At 56.5% G+C, this 17,943-nt stretch overlaps 2 protein-coding genes across 4 annotated transcripts in view; one reads left to right on the top strand and one right to left on the bottom strand.

The window, feature by feature from the left end:
- The window catches only part of Osbpl2 (oxysterol binding protein like 2), a 50,044-nt gene extending 49,617 nt beyond the window's left edge, over positions 1-427 (bottom strand). The window contains exon 1 of the mRNA XM_028885337.2: positions 216-427. The gene's annotated coding sequence lies outside the window, so the exon portion shown is untranslated. The remainder of the gene's footprint in view (positions 1-215) is intronic.
- Positions 428-12,300: 11,873 nt separating this feature from the next.
- Positions 12,301-17,337, top strand: Hrh3 (histamine receptor H3). 3 transcript variants are annotated; one of them, XM_037205456.1, is made up of 5 exons: positions 12,301-12,870; positions 13,883-14,049; positions 15,336-15,739; positions 15,884-16,096; positions 16,779-17,337. In XM_037205456.1, exons 1-5 carry the CDS (start codon positions 12,621-12,623, stop codon positions 17,305-17,307), a joined length of 1,563 nt encoding a protein of 520 aa, XP_037061351.1. In that variant the 5' UTR covers positions 12,301-12,620; the 3' UTR covers positions 17,308-17,337. The 3 variants fall into 3 exon arrangements, with proteins under 3 accessions (XP_037061351.1, XP_037061350.1, XP_028741177.1); XM_037205455.1 differs by having other exon boundaries at positions 15,336-16,096; XM_028885344.2 differs by having other exon boundaries at positions 15,336-17,032.
- The last annotated feature ends 606 nt before the right edge of the window (positions 17,338-17,943 follow it).

Here is a 17,943-nt window from a genome sequence, read left to right as displayed (position 1 = left end):
CGTGGGCAGGCCATCTGTCTGTGGCTCTCGTGACCCACACACAGACCTTCCGTGACCAAAGCTGGTGCTGTGGGTGGTCACAGCCAGACAGGAACATACACTGCATCATGCTGTTTCTCGTCTTCGCTCCTGAAGGAAAACGAGACTCAAGAGCAGCAGCTTACCCAGAGCCGGGCCGCCCGCCACCCTCTGCCCTTCACCCACTTCACCCTTACCTCCTTGCCAGAGTGCAATCTCTTCATCTCAGCCTGTTTGTAGGCCGGCTGGGCCAGGGCGTGGCAACCAGGAACTGGGTGCCTTGGTATTGTGGCCCCACCTGGCCCCTGCTGCTGACGCCAACCTGAGGCCGTCTCCACCCCACATTCCCAGGCCCCTGGCAGAGCACACTTCCAGCTCTCTTCTCAGGCATGCCACGGACTCTTCTGTGGGACACGAAGCAGGCTGCCAGTGGGCAGCCTGGCCACAGTGGCCTGGCCCAGCTCACGTGGCTTGGCTGATTCTTCCCAGCCAACTTTCAAGTCTCCTCTGCAACGTGACGACGCTGGCTTCCCTGTCGGGGAGGGAGGGTATTTTTAGGTTGAACCCGCCTCGTGAAGAGACAAGTTATCAATAGCAGCAGCAAAGGGCTTTTTCTTATTCCTTTTTCCCCCTATAGCTTTGGGACGTGAACAAGCTGCACCCATTAAACTCTGCCAAAAGAAAGCAGGAGAAATGGTGTCCCCCTGATAACTTTCACCTCACAGCTCCCTCCACGCTGCAGCAAGTGCAAGTCGCCCCAGGCTGACCCCATCGGTCCCACTTCTGGGACGCTACCCTATCAACCTGCCCAGTGACTGGTGGCAGGCTTTGCAGAGGTCGAGTAAGGAACCAGGGGGGAGGGGAGGGAGGCCCCACAGACCCACCTCTGAGGAAGCTACTCGACCATTTCTGAGTGCTGTGTACCCAGCAGTAGACCGAGTGCCCTAGAGTGTACTGTATCAGCTAAATGCCCAACAACTCGAGACAAATGACCAAAGAGGCCCCTGGAGTCTGCCATCTGAGGTCCAGAGGCCTCACTTGCCAGTGTCTAGTATTTCTTGAGGTCACAGGAGTGTGTGGGGGAAACAAAAAAATTCAAAGCCAACATGCTTCTTCCTTCCCTACAAGGCTGACCGGAGCCCTCCTCACCAGGGTGTATAGAAGGGCCTACCAGCAAAGAGCCCAGGGCAGGCCCAGCGTTTGTGATGGCTGAGATTTTCTTACAGGACACTGGAACGGCACCCTGCCTTGCTGAAGGAAACATTTGAGCCGGCTTGGCTGCCTGCCCTTCAGGATTGGTTAGCAAGCACTCCATTTCTGAGGGAGCCCAGAATAACAAAGCCTTGAACAAAGTAAAAGTGTGCTTGTCTCCCACGTGACGGAGCCCAAGCCGCCCTATCAGGCTCCTGCCTTGCTGTAGCACTCAGCCAGGGCCAGCGTCCCGTCTCGTGTCCCTCCATGGCCCAAAACTGTGGCTGCTGCTCTAGCCATCACATACGTCTCTACACAGAAAGGAGGGTGAAAGGAGGAAGGACTTAGAGATGAGGAAGGCCGGGCCAGTGGACCCGCGGTCCCTCTTCCCCACTATACCTTTGGTGGAAAGTGAGTTTTTCTCTTTCTTCTTCTACTTTTCTGCTCACTTCTCACTGGCCAGAACACCATCCTTTGCTGCTTTGACAAGGCAGCAGCATTTTAGCTGAGGGTGTCACTGGCCTAAATAAAACAGGTTCAAAGGAGAAGGTTACAGTAGTCGATATCAGATAGGCCTACCTGCTGGCCTCACCTAGACAAGTGTCTGAGACTGGCCCCCATAGGGCCCAGCGGCTGGGACTGCACCCTACACACGCTCCAGCCCATAGCAATGGAACTTTCTGGAAGCAACCTTGAGCGTCCTGCACCGGTCAGGCAAAGGCTCATGATGCTGCCATGGGGTTAAGGGCAGTGTGGGCAGGATGCCAGGTGGCTCCATCTTGTAGTTTTTAGTCCCACTCCATGGCCAGCATGGCGCTGGCCCAGGGAACTGTGGTTCCTTCTTCCTGGCTGTACCCAGGCCAATGAAAGATGGGCCCCTGTCTCTTCTCCCGGTATCTCCTGAGCACCTGCCGCACACTGACCTTGCCATGGACCTTAGGGACCAACATGAGTAGAGTGCAGGTGCAGAGAACGCCTGAGTAAAGAGATGTCCAGACCCTGGCCCCTCTCCACCAGCCCCAGGGGCCCATGCCGGGTGGCAAGAATATATGCACATCCTCGTGCAGGGGACAGGCAGGGCGGGAGGGAGCCGGAGGAGCGACAGCTGGGCTGGGTTAGATTTAGCTTGCTGAGAGCCAAATGCGTTGGCCGGAGCCGCTGGCTGGGCCTCAGTGCCAGCAAAGCTGCACGCAGGATGGGAGGGGCAGGTTAAACATGCCTGGGAGCCTAGATGGAGAGCAGAGACGGGGTTCAGGACAAAATATGGAGGTTTCTGTCCTGGCAGTAGCCCAGGCCAGTGAGGAAGGGTAGTCAAAGCCACCCTCCCTTCCTGGCACAGCATGCTTGTTCCATCAGGTGGAGCTAGGGACATGGGTAAGAGGCAGCCAGGTAACTGGGGTCCTTCTAGGGAGGGTGTGCACCCTACCCCATCCTGGTAGGGAAGACACAGCCAAAGACTGCCTGTGTGCCAGACTGGGTTACCACAGAGGGCAAGTGCCCTACCCTGGATCCTGACTTTTGATGGAGAAGGTGAGGTGGCCTCTTACAGTGTTGTATTCTAGCCAGGAGTCTCAAATGGGAACAAACCTACCCAGTGTGCAGGACCCAAGCTGGATTTACTGCACTGATGTTGCGGTCTTGAAATTCTCAGGCCACACTTTCATTTCATAGCAGCCATGCTATAAAATGAGTGGGCTGGGCACATGGCTAATGCCTCAGCCAGCTGAGTGACTTATCCCCTCCAGGTATGGGGACAGACCTGGCCATCGGGTTGGGGTTGTTTGGGGAAGATGCAGAGGCTGATAAAGGGCCTCATGCTTGGCACTTTGCCTGGGCTGGGAAAAGTCAGGAAACGCAAGACATCCTTAGCTCTCGCTCCAAAGGGCCTCAAGGATAGGCCTCCCCAGGACACTCCTGGGAGGCAGAGCTAACTCAGGGCTTCCCCAACACCCTGGCCTCAAAAGCAGCCTGGCCTTCTGAGACCTTGGCCCAGCTGCACACAGTAAAGGATCAAGAAATAGTCCCATTGACAAGAGGAGATGGTACAAGTAGATCAGCATAGACAACCCAGGTAAGAAGAGCCCAAGCCCATGTGGGTCTTTCCTCTGCCATCTGCTTGGTGTGTTTCCACTTCCCTGGGGCTTGGGAAGGGGTGTGAAAACCTTTCAGAGAGCACTTGGCTATCTGTACAGGATCCATCTAGGAACTACCTTGGCTCCTCAGGTGCACATGACAGTCATATGCAGAGCTGAGGACAGGCCTTTTACCTACCTCTGGACTGTGAGTTGGGATCTGAGCCTGAAGACACCACACTTGAGGGGAGAGGCTGGCCAGGAGAGCAGGACCAAGGGGACATAGGTAGCGGTGAGGCTCCTAAAGCTGACCATGCCTGCAGGGTGGATGGAATGACCAACTGTCTCCACTGGGCACCCTAGGCTGGGATCCCCCTTCAAAATGCCACACAAGTCGGTAGTGGCCATGCACACCTTTAGTCCCAGCACTTGGGGAGGCACAGGCAGGTGGATCTCTGTGAATTAAAGGCCAGCCTGGTCTACATATAGAGAATGAGATCCTGTCTCCATACAAAACAAAAACCAGAGTCCCACACAGGTGATCCACTCAAGACCGACTCTAAGGTCCCTGGGTATATAGAGTGTATTTGTGTCAGGTGTGTGTGTGTGTGTGTGTGTGTGTGTGTGTGTGTGTGGTGTGTGTGGTGTATGTGTGTGTGTGTGTGTGTGTGGTGTGTGTGTGTGTGTGTGTGTGTGTGTGTTAGCTCATAAATTAGGGCCAATAAAGCCAAGAGAGCCTCCTGGTTCTGAAAGTGAGCCAGGCACATCCAAAAGGAAAGCTGGTTGCGTTGTGACAAAGTGCACCCAGGCCAAGATCCGGAGGGGGTGGGGAGAATTCAGGAACCAGAGGGAATGGCAGGCTGGAAGCTAGGTGGGGACAGCACCTAGGCACCTAGGGCACAGACACAATCCCCAGAGACTCATGGACCTACATGGTCTGTGCTGGACGGGCTTTGGTCAAAGCTGAGGCTAGTCTTGTGTCCGTTCTCAGTCCTAACACTGCCACTTTTTACAGACTGCTGTTGTCCCAGCTGGAACAGGTAAGCACTAGCGCCACCAGGCTGATTTCTGTAGAACTACAGCTTCATCAGTAAGTACTCTGTGTCACTCCCCACTACGAAGCCCAGACTGCCACCAGCGCCTCAGTCCTGCTGTCCTTGATGAGTCTGGGGGGCCTTTGGGGAGAGCCTATTCTCTGATTTCCTGTTATATTCAAACTCTGTGTGTTGTGAGCCTATCAGGTAAATGAATGAATGCGTGGGATGCAGGTGTCAACGAGGGTCTCAGATACCCACCCAGCCATCCTAGGCCTTTATGGATATAGGACATGTTTCTGATACTGATTTGTCTCTATAGGGTGGATCAGCTTCTTCCTGGTGGCCCAATCTCATCCTGTTGTCATCTTACACACATAAACACACACTCGCAGGCACACATACAAATACACACATTCACAGGTTCATAAACACACACACACACACACACACACACACACACACATACACACACACCTTATTCTGCTCCTTGGGAGCCTTCCCTGGCCCTATCCTTCCTCCCTCGAGGATCCAAGGACTTGCCTTCATTAATTTCATTCACAGTCCTGCCCTGGACTCCCAGGGGACATCAGGAGTAAACAGAGCCACTTCACAGGGGGCAGGGTCTTCCAAGCAGCTCTAAACCAACATGCACTCACCTTCCTTTTCCAAAGTCCGTGTTTCTGAGAACTGCAGGGAGGGTTCAGGACTCTAAGAGGGGTCAAGGAGTCCACATACTTCTGTGGGAACTGGGCATATTCACAAATGTGCAGGTACCACCTTAATCATAGGTCTCAGGCTTGGAGAACAACACAGCACAGTGGGGAACCCTACCCTGAGGGTACCCTCTGGGGTGCAGGTTGGCTGAGCCTGAAGGTATATGACTGAGAGGGGGCTTCTGATGGGGCATGGGAAGATGTAGGCACCTAGGACCCATGCCCCAGCTGGGTGGAGTGCCCTTCTGTCCAGCAGTGAGACTCCACAACAACCCCAGCGAGCCAGTTCAGCAGCTGTCCCCACCCAGGACAAGGGGAGACTAGACAGAGGAATGCCTAGTCCTCCCCATGACCTTAGGTGCTGAGCTCGAGGCAGTGGTTGGTCACATGGAATAGCCTAATATGATTGGCTCCCTACTTGACCATCGGACTGGGGTCTACATCGGAGGCAATTGTCACTAGGGCTAGTCATGGTGTTGTCACCTGTGTAGTGACTGTAGTAGAGCAGAGGACAGGAACCCAGAGACACCAGGAGATGGTCAGACCAGGAGGAGCACTCAGGCTGGACAAGACCATGACGGCAATCAAATGTACAGAATATGGAGCCAGGATCTTTACAGAAAAGGTGGCATTTTTCCAGGGCAGACAGCAGGTGGCCAGCCACAGGCAGACACAGGTCAAGAGTCCAGACAGAGGCCTGGCATAATGGTGCACACCTTTAATCCCAGCACCGTGGAGGCAGAGGCAGGTGGATCTCTGAGTTTGAGGCCAGCCTGGTCTACAGAGTGAGTTCCAGATAGCTACAGCTACACAGAGAATCCCTACATCAACCCCTCCCCGCAAAAAAGAATCCAGATAGAGCTACTCAGGCTCCCCTAGCAGGAATCAGACCAAGGGCGTGGAGGGGCCCAATGTGGGTGCCAGCAAGGCTGCTGGGAAAGGACACTGTGAGGACAGGTTGGGTTGAACAGAGTACAAGGGCTGTGCCTCCTCTTTCTCCAGAGCAAGGTCCTCTATGATAGCACCTGTCCCCATCTCTGGGGATGAAGTAGAGAGTTGGCCCAGCAGTACTCCATTGTGTGACACTCACCATTCACAGCTGCTTGGAACAGCTCTAGCCCAGTGGTCCCAGAAGAGCAGCGGCACACGAAGGGGTGGGAGCTAGGATGAGTGAGGAGGCTGGACCTCTGCTGCCATGCCACAGCCATGAGAGGCTCCACCAAGCACTCCAAGGGAAAGGGTAGATAGAGGCTTCTGGCTGTGGGCTTGGCTCCATCCCATCATAGAGCCCCACACCAACCCCCACCCCACCTGGGGGCCTTGGGGGGACTTTGAGAGAGAGCAGCTTCCTCTCTTCTCTCTGGCTTTCCTGTTGCAGTCGTCTTAGACTTAGCACCTCGAGGACAAGACGCCCACAGGTGCCAGGCCTGAGTTAAACCAGCTGCAGGTGCTCATCACCCATCCAGATTCCACGGGTACCCGTGTGGACTGTGGTGGCACCTCAGGGAGCAAGTGGCCTTCCAAGACACTGCTGTTATGCTACAACAGCCTCTCCAGCAGCCTCACTGGCAGATGTGACATCAGCAGACTGATGTCTTACTCACTCTCTCTCTCACCCCATTGCTCACTCAGCCCTATGGGCAGAGCAGACACAGGTTCTCAGAGAGTTGGCCCAGCAGCCCTCACGTTCCCTCCTACAGGCCCTCTTCTGGCTAGGTCATGTCTCCACAGGACGGTGTGTGGGCTCTTCGGACACCACCAGCACAGGCTACTTGGTTGACTGGGGACACCAGGGGCAGCGGCAGGGATGATTGCAGCAATGCCTGCCAACACTCCCCTCCTCTGTTCTCCGTGGTTATTATGGAGTTCAGGTTATGTGGACCCACACCATTGCCAGAGCAGCTGCCATGGTTGTCAGAGACAGACCCACGTGGCAGACTCTAAGGTGGTTGCTGCAAGGGGAGATCTCAGGGACAAACTGGAAGGAAGCTGTTCTCTGAGCACCCTGATGCTACTGTTCCTGAATCTCACCTTCCCTGGACTTTTGAGCCCTAAGGAACAACAACCATGTCTTTCTTTAGAGGTTCCTTGAGTTGGGTTTTGTCATCTTTGGCTACATAGCAACTCTAACTCCCATCCCCTTTCTCCTCCCTGACACCTGGTCCCAAAGTCAAGGAGACAAGGGGAGTCAGACCCTGCATTTGTTCTAAATCATGGCCTCAGACACCATTTTTATCACATTTGGGCCCTGAGCTCATCAGGATGCACCCGGGAGCTGGCTCAGAATGTCACGGGATGGGGGGGTTGTGGGGGACATGGAACAAAAAAAGAAAAATCTGCATTCCCATATTCAAATGAGCTCCTGCAGGAGAGAGCAGACAGCATTTCCACTGAGGAAGTAATGTAGTGAGGGACCAGACCCTGACAAGCTCCTTGGCCACTACAAGCTAGACGGCTGCCCTGCAACTAGCCCTTGGTGGCCCCTGTTCCCTCATTATTTCTCATTAGTGAGCCTTGTCCATGCACAGCAGGGACAGAGCTCTGCAGGCAGTGGCACCAGGCTTACCCTTAGTTCAAGGGAGAAAGGTCTTTTTTGGCAGTGAGAAAAAAGCTGGAGGCAGAAGGCCTCCTGGGACAGCACCAGAGGTCGGCACTAGCTAAGCTGAGGCTGTGGCCTGCAATGGGCTTCTTCAGCCCAAAGCTACTCTTCTCCTAGTCCCCAGTTAATGCATCGTATCTATCCTCTTGAGTGTGACTGCAATTCAATCTTGGAACATTCAAAACCCAACACCCAGCGTCTTCACCCTGCTCTGTCATGGCTGCGAACACTGCCCTGTGCAGTACTTGAGCCCTCAACTCTGGAGATAGGCTGGACTTCTCTTCCCCTTCCCTCCCACAGCTTATGCCATCCTTGAAAGACATCCCGAGTCCTCAGGTCCCCCACTTGGACTTCATTACACAACTGCCTCCAGCTGGCTCTCGGCTTCCACCCTCCTCCTGCCCAGTTAACCCCACTGTGGCTGGGGACCTTTTAAGATGCCTCTCAACTCCTCTTCCTGGAGGAAACATCAGCATCCTATCCACAGCACAAGAAGCCTCTCCACTTTCCTTCCAAAGCCCTCCCAGCTGCCTTTCTGTGCCTCAGCCTCTCTGGCTTCCTGGCTGTGTTAGACTAGGCCACCCTTTTCTGCCACTGTCCGCTTTCCCAAACCTGTCTCCCCCTCTCTTTTCTCTGTCTGTGACCTAATGCACCCTTCTCAGTGGGAAATCCCTTTAAAAATCAGAATCTGGCCCTAGTCAACATGGGGCTCACCAGCTATGGTAGGGCTGAAGGTGAAGAGAGTGACCTATGAAAGTGACTTGGGCAGAAGCAGGAGAGCAGGTCCCTGGCCTCTCCGGGTCCCTTCCTCTCTCTGCCCCACGCTCCAGTCCCCATCTTCTACAGCTATCACATATACAGGTCTTGGGAGCTTACCTTCATGTCTAAGGGGTCTGAATCCTGGCTAGGCCACATTTTTTTCTGCTGGTCAGAGCTACTCACGCCTCCCTGATGTCCTTAGCTACTGGTCCCTGGTCCCCAGGAGCCTCAAGAAGAACAATATACGCCCTGGCGGAGTATATTGAAAGGGGTAGTAGGGATGGCTTTTTTTTTTTTTTTTTTTTTTTTTTTTTTTTTGCCACCATCTCTAGCTCCTAGACACTTGTGCCTGTCCTCTGCAGATGAAGCACCACAGAAATGCCTCTGGTTCATAGTATAAGCCTGGCAGGACAGCATCTATCTTTATAGGCCATTGTCCCCAGCCTGTGTGGCTGCAGGAGGCTGTCCCTGCAGCATGGGATGCAGCTGCTCCTTCAGGATGTGGGTACCTGGTTTTGGACCACTCTTGTCCTCTTTTACTGAGAACTGGTATCTTAACCAGATGCTGCATATGTGGGTACACGTGCCCATGATGGAGACTCTGAAAGCTGTTGCATGGTGCCATAGGCTGAGTGGGTAAGTAAGGGTAACCTGAACCAGGAGAAGGAGGCCACAAGGTTAGCTCATTACCGGGTGTGCTCCTTGAAGGGCTGTTTCTTTGGCATTTGCTCCTGGGATGGGTTCATGGCCAGGCACTCAAAAGTAGCAGGAACAAGCGTTCAGCAGATGGGATTAGAGCTTTTGAGCTCACGTGAGCCTCCAATGTGGACAGCGCATTTCACTAACATGCCAGTCACAGGGTACACTCAGGTGGATGTCTGCACATGATACACAAACTGTCATGTTCATATCACATGCATCCACATGGTCCTGGATCAAGACTCTCTGTCCCCATCAACAGGCCTTTTTCTCCAAGGTTCTTGGCTCACCAGGACACTGGGCATTGCCTCTGGTCTTGTGTTCCTTTATCTATACAAGGCTCTCCCTGAGAGAATCCACCAGGGTAGGGTGCCACATAGTGACCTTCCCTATTTATGCATTGCCTTGGTCCAATCAGGGCCAGCCAAGTTCCTGTGCCTGTGTGCCTTCCACACTGGTGTCTCTGCTGGCCTCAGGACCCTCCATCTCTGTGCTGAACCAGAACTATGGCCCTTGAGAGGGTGAACTCTAGGTCTGTGTGGCCCTACACAGGTGACTCTACATAGAGCAGAGGCTCTCAACCTTCCTAACGCTGCGACCTTTTAATACAGTTCCTCTTGTTGTGGTGACCTCCAACCATAAAATTATTTTGTTGCTACTTTATAACTGTAATTTTGCTACTGTTATGAATCATAACATAAATATCTGATATGCAATGCAGAGGGGTCACGACCCACAGGTTGAGAAACACTGACATGGGGTGTCTGGGGACTAATGAGGTCATGCATGCAAGCAGTGAGTCTGGCCTATAGGGGGCACACATCACCATCAGCCGGTGTCCTTATCAAACCTCTGGGCTAACTCAACCTTCTACCTGCTGTTTCTGGCCTCCATTTTTGGAGAAAGATTTCCAGGCTCCAAGAGATGGGGTAGCTTCCCCCAAGATAACACTGCTGAATCTTCAATGCTAGGGTCTGAAGTGACCTTGGCTAGGTGTCCTTATGGAGCTTGGCATCCTCAGAGTTCCTGTGAGGGTGCAGGGAGCTGGCCTGTAGCACATGGGCATTCCACCTGCTCTTCGTTTGTGCTGACCGTCACATAACACCAGCACCATAGACAGCTGTGGGGCAGTGGGGTTGAACTGTGTCCACCCAGCGGCTGGCCAGCAGGGAAATGCCCTTTGTCCCAGGTGGTTCCCTGTGGGTGGGCAGCAAGTAGAAACATCTATGGAGGCCTGGACAGGAGCAGCTTGTGAAGAGTGGGCCTCCATGTTACCCAGTCCTGAGTTCTTCAAAGGGTCCCAACCTCCACTCGTGATTGGTGGGCCAGGTCAGAGTGATGACCAATACCTAGAGTAGTTCAGAGTGGGGCTGGGATTGGCTAAGACTTTACAAGAATTTTTACAAACTTTTATTGGCTATCTCCCTCAATCCTGTGTCAAGATGGGGACATTGACACTCCAGCTAGTAAATGTCATCTAGGGGTACCTCTAAACTCCCTCTAACTCTATCTCCTGAGGACTCTGGGAATTCCGAACATGTCCAGTTTGACTCACTTTGTCAGAGGTAGTTGGGAGAGCAGAACTTTGGGGAGGTGCTGGGTAGGACTGAAACTGAGCTCTGCCCAGCACTTCAGGCCACAAGAGGGCTTGAAGGGCATGCTTGATGGTGCCCACGAGGTCAGCTGGAGCTTCTCACCCATTTCCAGGACACATTCTGCTTTGGCCACTAGTTAGGTGCCTGAACCCAGCACAGCTTCTGGAGAAGTCAGTGTGGTGCGGAGGGGAGCCTAGAGGCTCCTAAGAGCAAAGCAGAAATCCTAGGAGGGATTTCTGGAGAGGTATGTTGGAATCCACCCCTCCCCCACAGAAGCTTCTTGGGTGAGACCATGGGCCTGGGGTAGGGGCTCCTGGGGTAGGTAGCAGCCCTGAGGCTAGAACAAAAGAATGCCTGTCCCTACTGCCCCGAGTTTTCAGAGGACCACTTTGGTTGGGGGGAGGGGCAGGTTCCCACATGACCAGCAGCTGACTGTCAGTGTGGGGTGCTTGGAGCAGTGCCTGGGGTCCCCCTCCCCCACACTCACACAGACTGCATTTCTGTCTGCTTTGAGGCATCCACTGATGTGTGCCGCTGGTGACAGAGGACAGTCGCTGCTTCCCTCTCCCTCGGGCACTGTTCCCTGTCTGCTGTCTGATGTCTGACTATTCGTGGGTCCCAGCCCGATGCTGGATAGCTGTTTTCCTGACTATAGATGTCTGTGTGTCAGAGCGTGGGTGTGTCTGTCTGTCTGCAGGGAGCCTGCTAACTCTGTCCTTGACCTCCAGTATCTGTGTCAGAGGAGGGGGCCGGCCCTCCTCCTCCCCCTCCCATAGGCACTAACGCAGCTGCCACCACCCTGACTGCACCTAGAACTCAGTGACCTCACTTGTCCACTGCAGCAATGACCACCATACTGAGCTGTCTCAGAGGCATTGGTGGCCCGAACCACGCTGCTTTGTGGGTCGCCCCTCCACCCAGGGCTGCCGAGTCCTGTGTGAACGTGCTCAGCTCTGGGCTGGGTCCGCTCAGGCTCGTTTTTTTTCCCTTATGTAACTCCACATCTGTGTGCGCCTTGCAGGTCACCCTGGACCCTGTTCTGAGCTCTGTCTCACCACGTGGAGACTGAGACCCACAGTTCTGTGCATAAGAGGCTGGAGAGAACCCCTGTCCGGGGCGACTCTTTCAGAGACCCCTCCCCATTACTTCTTTGGACATTTCTTACCCCAGAATTCTACTTGCCCAAAGCAATATGCGAGAAGGAGCCCTGGGGCGTAAGTTCCCCAGAGCTGGGGTGCAGTCCTTTCCCCACCCCACCCGCGCCCTGTCCCGGAACCTCACAAGCTCAGGGGCTACGGACAAGGGTTGAGCAGGGATCACCAGTGCCGAGGGCACGAGGATGGACGGATAGCCAAGGGACCAGCTTCTAGGTGCGACCTCAGACAGGGTCCCCAACCCTGTGGTTGGTTAGTGACCCTGCCGGGCTCTCCGCCAGCCACCGTGAGCACCTGGGCAGGGTCTCTAGTCGGCCGGCGGGCACGCGGCGCTGTCCGTGGTGCTGCCCGCGCCGGGCGGGGCGGAGGCGGGACGGAGGCGGGACGGAGGCGGGGCGAGGGCGCCAGCCAATGGCGGGGGCTCTGCGCGGGGCGCGGGGGGCGGCGGGCCGGGCGCGGGGCGCACTCGGCTGCGCGCTAAGCTCGGGGTGCACCGACGCTCCGCGGGCGGCTGGAGCTCGGCTTTGCTCTTGCTGCAGCAGCCGCGCCGCCCGCCCCACTCGACTCAGATTCCGACCCCAGCCCCCTCTGCACCGCCCTCCCGGACTCCAACCCAGGCTCTCATACCCGGCCCCGCGGACCATGCTCCGGGCACCCCCCGGAAAACCGGGCTGGGTGAAGAGCAGGCAAAGACTAGGCTCCCGAGCAGGGGCCCCACCCGGCTGCCCTTCTTTCGGCCCGCACCCTGCCCTGTGTCCCTGAGCGGTGTGAGCCTGCTGGGCCATGGAGCGCGCGCCGCCCGACGGGCTGCTGAACGCGTCGGGCGCTCTGGCCGGTGAGGCGGCGGCCACAGGCGGGGCGCGCAGCTTCTCCGCTGCCTGGACCGCTGTCCTGGCTGCGCTCATGGCGCTGCTCATCGTGGCCACAGTGCTGGGCAACGCTCTGGTCATGCTCGCCTTCGTGGCGGATTCGAGCCTCCGCACCCAGAACAACTTCTTTCTGCTCAACCTCGCCATCTCCGACTTCCTCGTGGGTAAAGCCCCCAGACCCCGTCCGCTGCCAGAGTCCAGGGGCGCGGAGCCCGGGCTGGGCAATGGGGCTTGGCGCTCCGACCTGGGGTGGCTTCTTAGGGTCCAGGCCTGGGGAGGGAACCTCTAGAAACCTTAGGGTGGTAGGCGCGGGCGAAGTTCCTCGCCTTCCGGGCCACAGGACAGGGCCTGGGTAGGAAGGTCCCTGGGGAGGCTGCCCCAGTCGGCGGGAGCTCAACAAGGCGCAAGGCGCAGCAACCGCGGGTGCAGCGCTGGCTCCTGCGCCGAACCAAACAAAGGCAGCGGCGCCGGACTCAGGCTTCTGTGAGGACGCTGGGGGGAGGGGACATGGAAGGGGTATTTGGGGAGCTGTGCTGGGGAAGGGGACCGTGGGGGAAGGCGGGGGTGAGATGAAGGAAATGCTCTGAGGAGCTCGTTCTCACGTGTCCAAGCTCTGCTCCCGACTGGGGGAGGGGGGGCGGGGCACGCGGTGGGGGCCCGGAGCGCCAGACACCTGTTGGGGCTGCGAGCTGCTGCGTCTCCCAGACGCTGGAAGCCGGTTTGGGCGGCGAGAGCGGCTGGCGCGGCTGCAGCCAAGAACCTTTTAAGCCAAGAGAAAAGCTTTCTCGGTTTTTAAGCTGAGAAGGGAGGCGGTCCAACAGCCAGGGTAGGGATGGATGATTGGCTCCAGTACCAGACAGCCAGGGAGGACATATACCCTCTTGTCCTCCTTTTGGCGGTTGGTAGGGTTGGCAGAATCCCAGGTTCTGGGTCCAGAAGTCCTTAAGTGGAGGTCCTTCCTCCTGCCTCCAGGTCCAGGAGACATCGGTGGTCTGGAGATTTTGTGGAGGCTGGAGGCTGGCAGTTGCTCAGTTGTGGGGGAACAGGGTGAATAGGATTGCTGGTCCTAGAGAGGTGGCTACCCTATGAGGGCCAGGTTTTGCCCTCTCTCCATGTGGTCGGGCGGTCTGACCCCAAGTCCTGAGCCATGGTCCCACCACAGCTGCTCTCCTCTAGGTGCCTTCTGCATCCCATTGTATGTACCCTATGTGCTGACGGGGCGCTGGACCTTTGGCCGGGGCCTCTGCAAGCTGTGGCTGGTGGTAGACTATCTGCTGTGTGCCTCCTCAGTCTTCAACATCGTGCTGATCAGCTATGACCGATTCCTGTCAGTCACTCGAGCCGTGAGTTCTGGGATGTGGGAATTAGCATTTACTCTGTGTTGGGGGCACTGGACGAGGAATGGCTGCAGGCAGAAGCCTGGTGGGTTTGCTCCCTTTTGACACCTAAGCCACTCTCAGTGACCATTAACTGCCAATAGTTGGAGCACGGGGCAGGAGGTTAGCTTGGAACCCCACAGTCTTGCAGGAAGGGGTGTCAGTGCACAGCCCCTATCCTGGGCAGGTCTAGGACCCCTGGAACTGAAAGAGGGTCCTCATCCTCCCCACTTTTCTGCACACGGAGGTGTACACACACAGCCCCAGGAAGGCCGGCCACAGCTCCTAGCTGCACAAGCTCCAGTGGTGTGGAACGGGGCGGCAGCTCTTGCTTCACCTTCTCTTCTTGATGGCTCCCTCACCTCAGGTTTTATCAGGGGGCATCCTGAGGATCGGCTTGCAAAGAGTACCAGCATGGAGCCCTCTTGAACCTCCTTAGGTCCCTTCCATCCCTTGAACCACTGAGAGAGTGGTGCAATCACAGGGCTATTGTGATGGGTGCCCCAGTATAGAGCTGGCATGTGGCAGGTGTGCCCTAGACCTGTGGTTAGCACAAGCTCTGATTGTTGGTCTTGTGCTTCCCAAGGTGGCTATCAAGGACACTTCTCCCAGCTTTCCCACTGAGGCTCCAGAGCAGGATCCTTGCCCCTCCTGCACCCTACCCCTTGTTTACTGGTTGCACTTGGAGGTTAGACATGCTGTGTCTTGGAAAAGACTAAATGGCCCCACCTTCTTACCTTTCCTAGGCATTCTCCTTCTAGAAGAGGAGACAGGGTTCTTAATTCTTGTGTGTGTGTGTGGGGGGGGGGGTCTCCAGCAGTGGGCCAGCAGTGGTTTCCCTCTGTCCTCCCAGCTCCAGTACTGGAGAAAGGAAGTACTGGAGCAGAGACAGGGCAAAGCCCCTTCCCCTCCAGCACAGCTAGACGCTGAAGATGGCTCTGGGCCTCGTGAGAAGCAAGAATCAGAAACGGTTGTGTGTGGCTCCTGGGTGTGGTAAATGCTAATCTGGGTGCTAGTGATGCAGTAGCCAAAGGCAGGACCCCATGGAGCAATCGCTGGTGGGGGATGGTAAAGAGGCAAGATTCTGGCTGGGAGGCTCGGAGGCTCTGGGGGAGTGTCGGAGCCTCGGCCAGGGGAGGGTTATGGAGAGAAGGAACACGGCACCTTGCCCATGGCAGACACGGAGGCCCAGAGAGTGTGCCGAGCTTCCAGCCCGATGTTCCTGACCTCTTGATGTGTACATCCTCCCGCAGGTCTCCTACCGGGCCCAGCAGGGGGACACACGGCGGGCAGTGCAGAAGATGGCGCTGGTGTGGGTGCTGGCCTTCCTGCTGTATGGGCCTGCCATCCTGAGCTGGGAGTACCTGTCGGGCGGCAGTTCCATCCCCGAGGGCCACTGCTATGCCGAGTTCTTCTACAACTGGTACTTCCTCATCACGGCCTCCACTCTGGAGTTCTTCACACCTTTCCTCAGTGTTACCTTCTTCAACCTCAGCATCTACCTGAACATCCAGAGGCGCACCCGCCTCCGGCTTGACGGGGCCCGTGAGGCTGGTCCAGAACCCCCACCTGACGCCCAGCCCTCGCCACCTCCAGCTCCCCCCAGCTGCTGGGGCTGCTGGCCAAAAGGGCACGGGGAGGCCATGCCGCTGCACAGGTATGGGGTGGGCGAGGCAGGCCCTGGTGTTGAGGCTGGGGAGGCTGCTCTCGGGGGTGGCAGTGGGGGGGGCGCTGCTGCCTCGCCCACCTCCAGCTCCGGCAGCTCCTCGAGGGGCACTGAGAGGCCACGCTCACTCAAAAGGGGCTCCAAGCCATCAGCGTCTTCAGCATCCCTGGAGAAGCGCATGAAGATGGTGTCCCAGAGCATCACCCAGCGCTTCCGGCTGTCACGGGACAAGAAGGTGGCCAAGTCTCTTGCCATCATTGTGAGCATCTTTGGGCTCTGCTGGGCCCCGTATACACTCCTAATGATCATCCGAGCTGCTTGCCATGGCCACTGCATCCCCGACTACTGGTATGAGACGTCCTTCTGGCTTCTGTGGGCCAACTCAGCTGTCAACCCTGTCCTCTACCCGCTGTGCCACTACAGCTTCCGCAGAGCCTTCACCAAGCTCCTCTGTCCCCAGAAGCTCAAGGTCCAGCCCCATGGCTCCCTGGAGCAGTGCTGGAAGTGAGCAGCTGCCCCGCTCCTGTGCGGCTGTACCCTCGTATTTGTTTCATGGGCAGCCCCAGGTGTGGGCCCTGCCTCGTCCATGGCCGCTCTAAACGCCATGATAGCCTCTTAGATCATCAGCCCTGCAGTGGGGCAGCCTGGCAGGCTGGCTAGGGGCCCTCGCTGGTGGAACTGGAGCATGCTGGCTGGCTCTGCCGCCACATTCTCCATCACCCCAGAAGAGACAATCCAGGAGTCCCAGGCATGCATCCCACCTCCACAGACAGCGCAGTGCCAGTGGGGTCCCCTTTGGCACACTTAGTGGCTGGTGTCCTCTCTAATGCAAACCTTGGTGTGTGCTCCAGGCTCCTGCCCCAGCAGTGTGCCCTGCATGTGCACACAACCGCCGCACACCCACCACACACTGCAACTCTTCCCTCTCCCAGACAATCTGGGGATGATGCCCTTTGCTGCCTTTGTCTCTTGCTTAAGCCCAGAGCCTAGTTCCTTTAACCTTATCCCTTCAACTCTTTGCTCCACAAAGTGTCAAGTGCCCCAGGAACCCTGAAGCCTTTCTCTGCTTTTCCATTCTGGATGTTTTCAAGGAAGATGGAAGAGAAGAAAACACGTCTGTGAACTTGATGTTCCTTGGATGTTTAATCAAGAGAGACAAAATTGCCGAGGAGCTTGGGGCTGGATTGGCAGGTGTGGGCTCCCACGCCCTCCTCCCTCAGTGCTGCAGCTTCCGGCTGAGCCGCCGAGCCAGCTGCTTCTGCCCGCCCCGCCCCCAGGCTTGGGACGATGGCCCCACTGGCAGGGATGCCTGCTCCGCTGGCCAAGCCTGCCCTGCTTGCCCATCTGTGCAATCAGAATTGGGGGTGGGTGGGTGCAGGAGTTGTTGGGTAGAGGGCTTCTTGACTGCCCCGGGGGTCCTGAGGCGTATAGGGGAGTCAGCAGAAGAGCAGGCTGGGGATACCTGGGAGGACCGCTTTGCCTTGTCCCGTGTGCCCACCTCAGGCCTCTGCATGCTCTGCTGTCTTTGTGCCCTGGTGTTGCTGCCTCTGCCAATGTGAAGACACAATAAAGTGTATTTTTTTATTGGTGCTGACTTTTGAGGACTTTGTGGGAGTAGCTATTGTTCAGGGTTCCAACTGGAGGCCCCATGGAGACAAGAATGTGACCTTGGTATTCCAACTGGGGAACTAGGTGGGAGAAAAGCCAGGCTGTCGTCCCAGGCTTTGGTTCCCACAAAGGACTCTTCCCAGCTGTGCCCTATCACAAAACTCAAGGGCCTGTAGGGACAGAGACCCAGCTTCTGCCCCTTTTCCGGGTGGGTGGCATGGTACTGGAATGGCTCACATGTGCCTTCAGAATCCATCAGTGTAGCCAGTCTGTTCCAAGATAGTTGCTCAGCTTTCTTGCCGGAAATCATTCATCGTCATGGCTTTGACCTTACAGGCTGGTAGCCTGGCTGTGTGCTGGCGAGACACAGGCCCCAGGAGAGCCTTGACCATGCCTCAGGCTCAAGAGAAAGCTCAGGAAAGCGGGAGCAAAAGGGCTGGTGGGACCAGAGAGCACTTCCGGGGTCACAAGGACTGCAACCGGCCTTGAGGGGACTGAGATGCAGAGGCACCATCCCGGCAAAGACCTGGCAGTGGGCTGTGGTTGAAGGCTGGGCACAGTAGGAGGAAGACAGGATGGAAGGTGGG

The sequence above is a fragment of the Peromyscus leucopus genome, chromosome 4, assembly GCF_004664715.2.
Source record: "Peromyscus leucopus breed LL Stock chromosome 4, UCI_PerLeu_2.1, whole genome shotgun sequence".
Classification (NCBI taxonomy): Eukaryota; Metazoa; Chordata; class Mammalia; order Rodentia; family Cricetidae; genus Peromyscus; species Peromyscus leucopus.
The sequence above is the reverse complement of the archived record's forward strand: the minus strand, read 5'-3'. Positions and strand labels throughout refer to the sequence as shown.

Coding starts and splice junctions, on each gene's coding strand:
- Hrh3 (XM_037205455.1), top strand. CDS start 12,621: ATGGAGCGCGCGCCGCCCGACGGGCTGCTGAACGCGTCGGGCGCTCTG. Junction 12,871..13,882: donor CATCTCCGACTTCCTCGTGG/GTAAAGCCCCCA, acceptor GCTCTCCTCTAG/GTGCCTTCTGCATCCCATTG. Junction 14,050..15,335: donor TCCTGTCAGTCACTCGAGCC/GTGAGTTCTGGG, acceptor ATCCTCCCGCAG/GTCTCCTACCGGGCCCAGCA.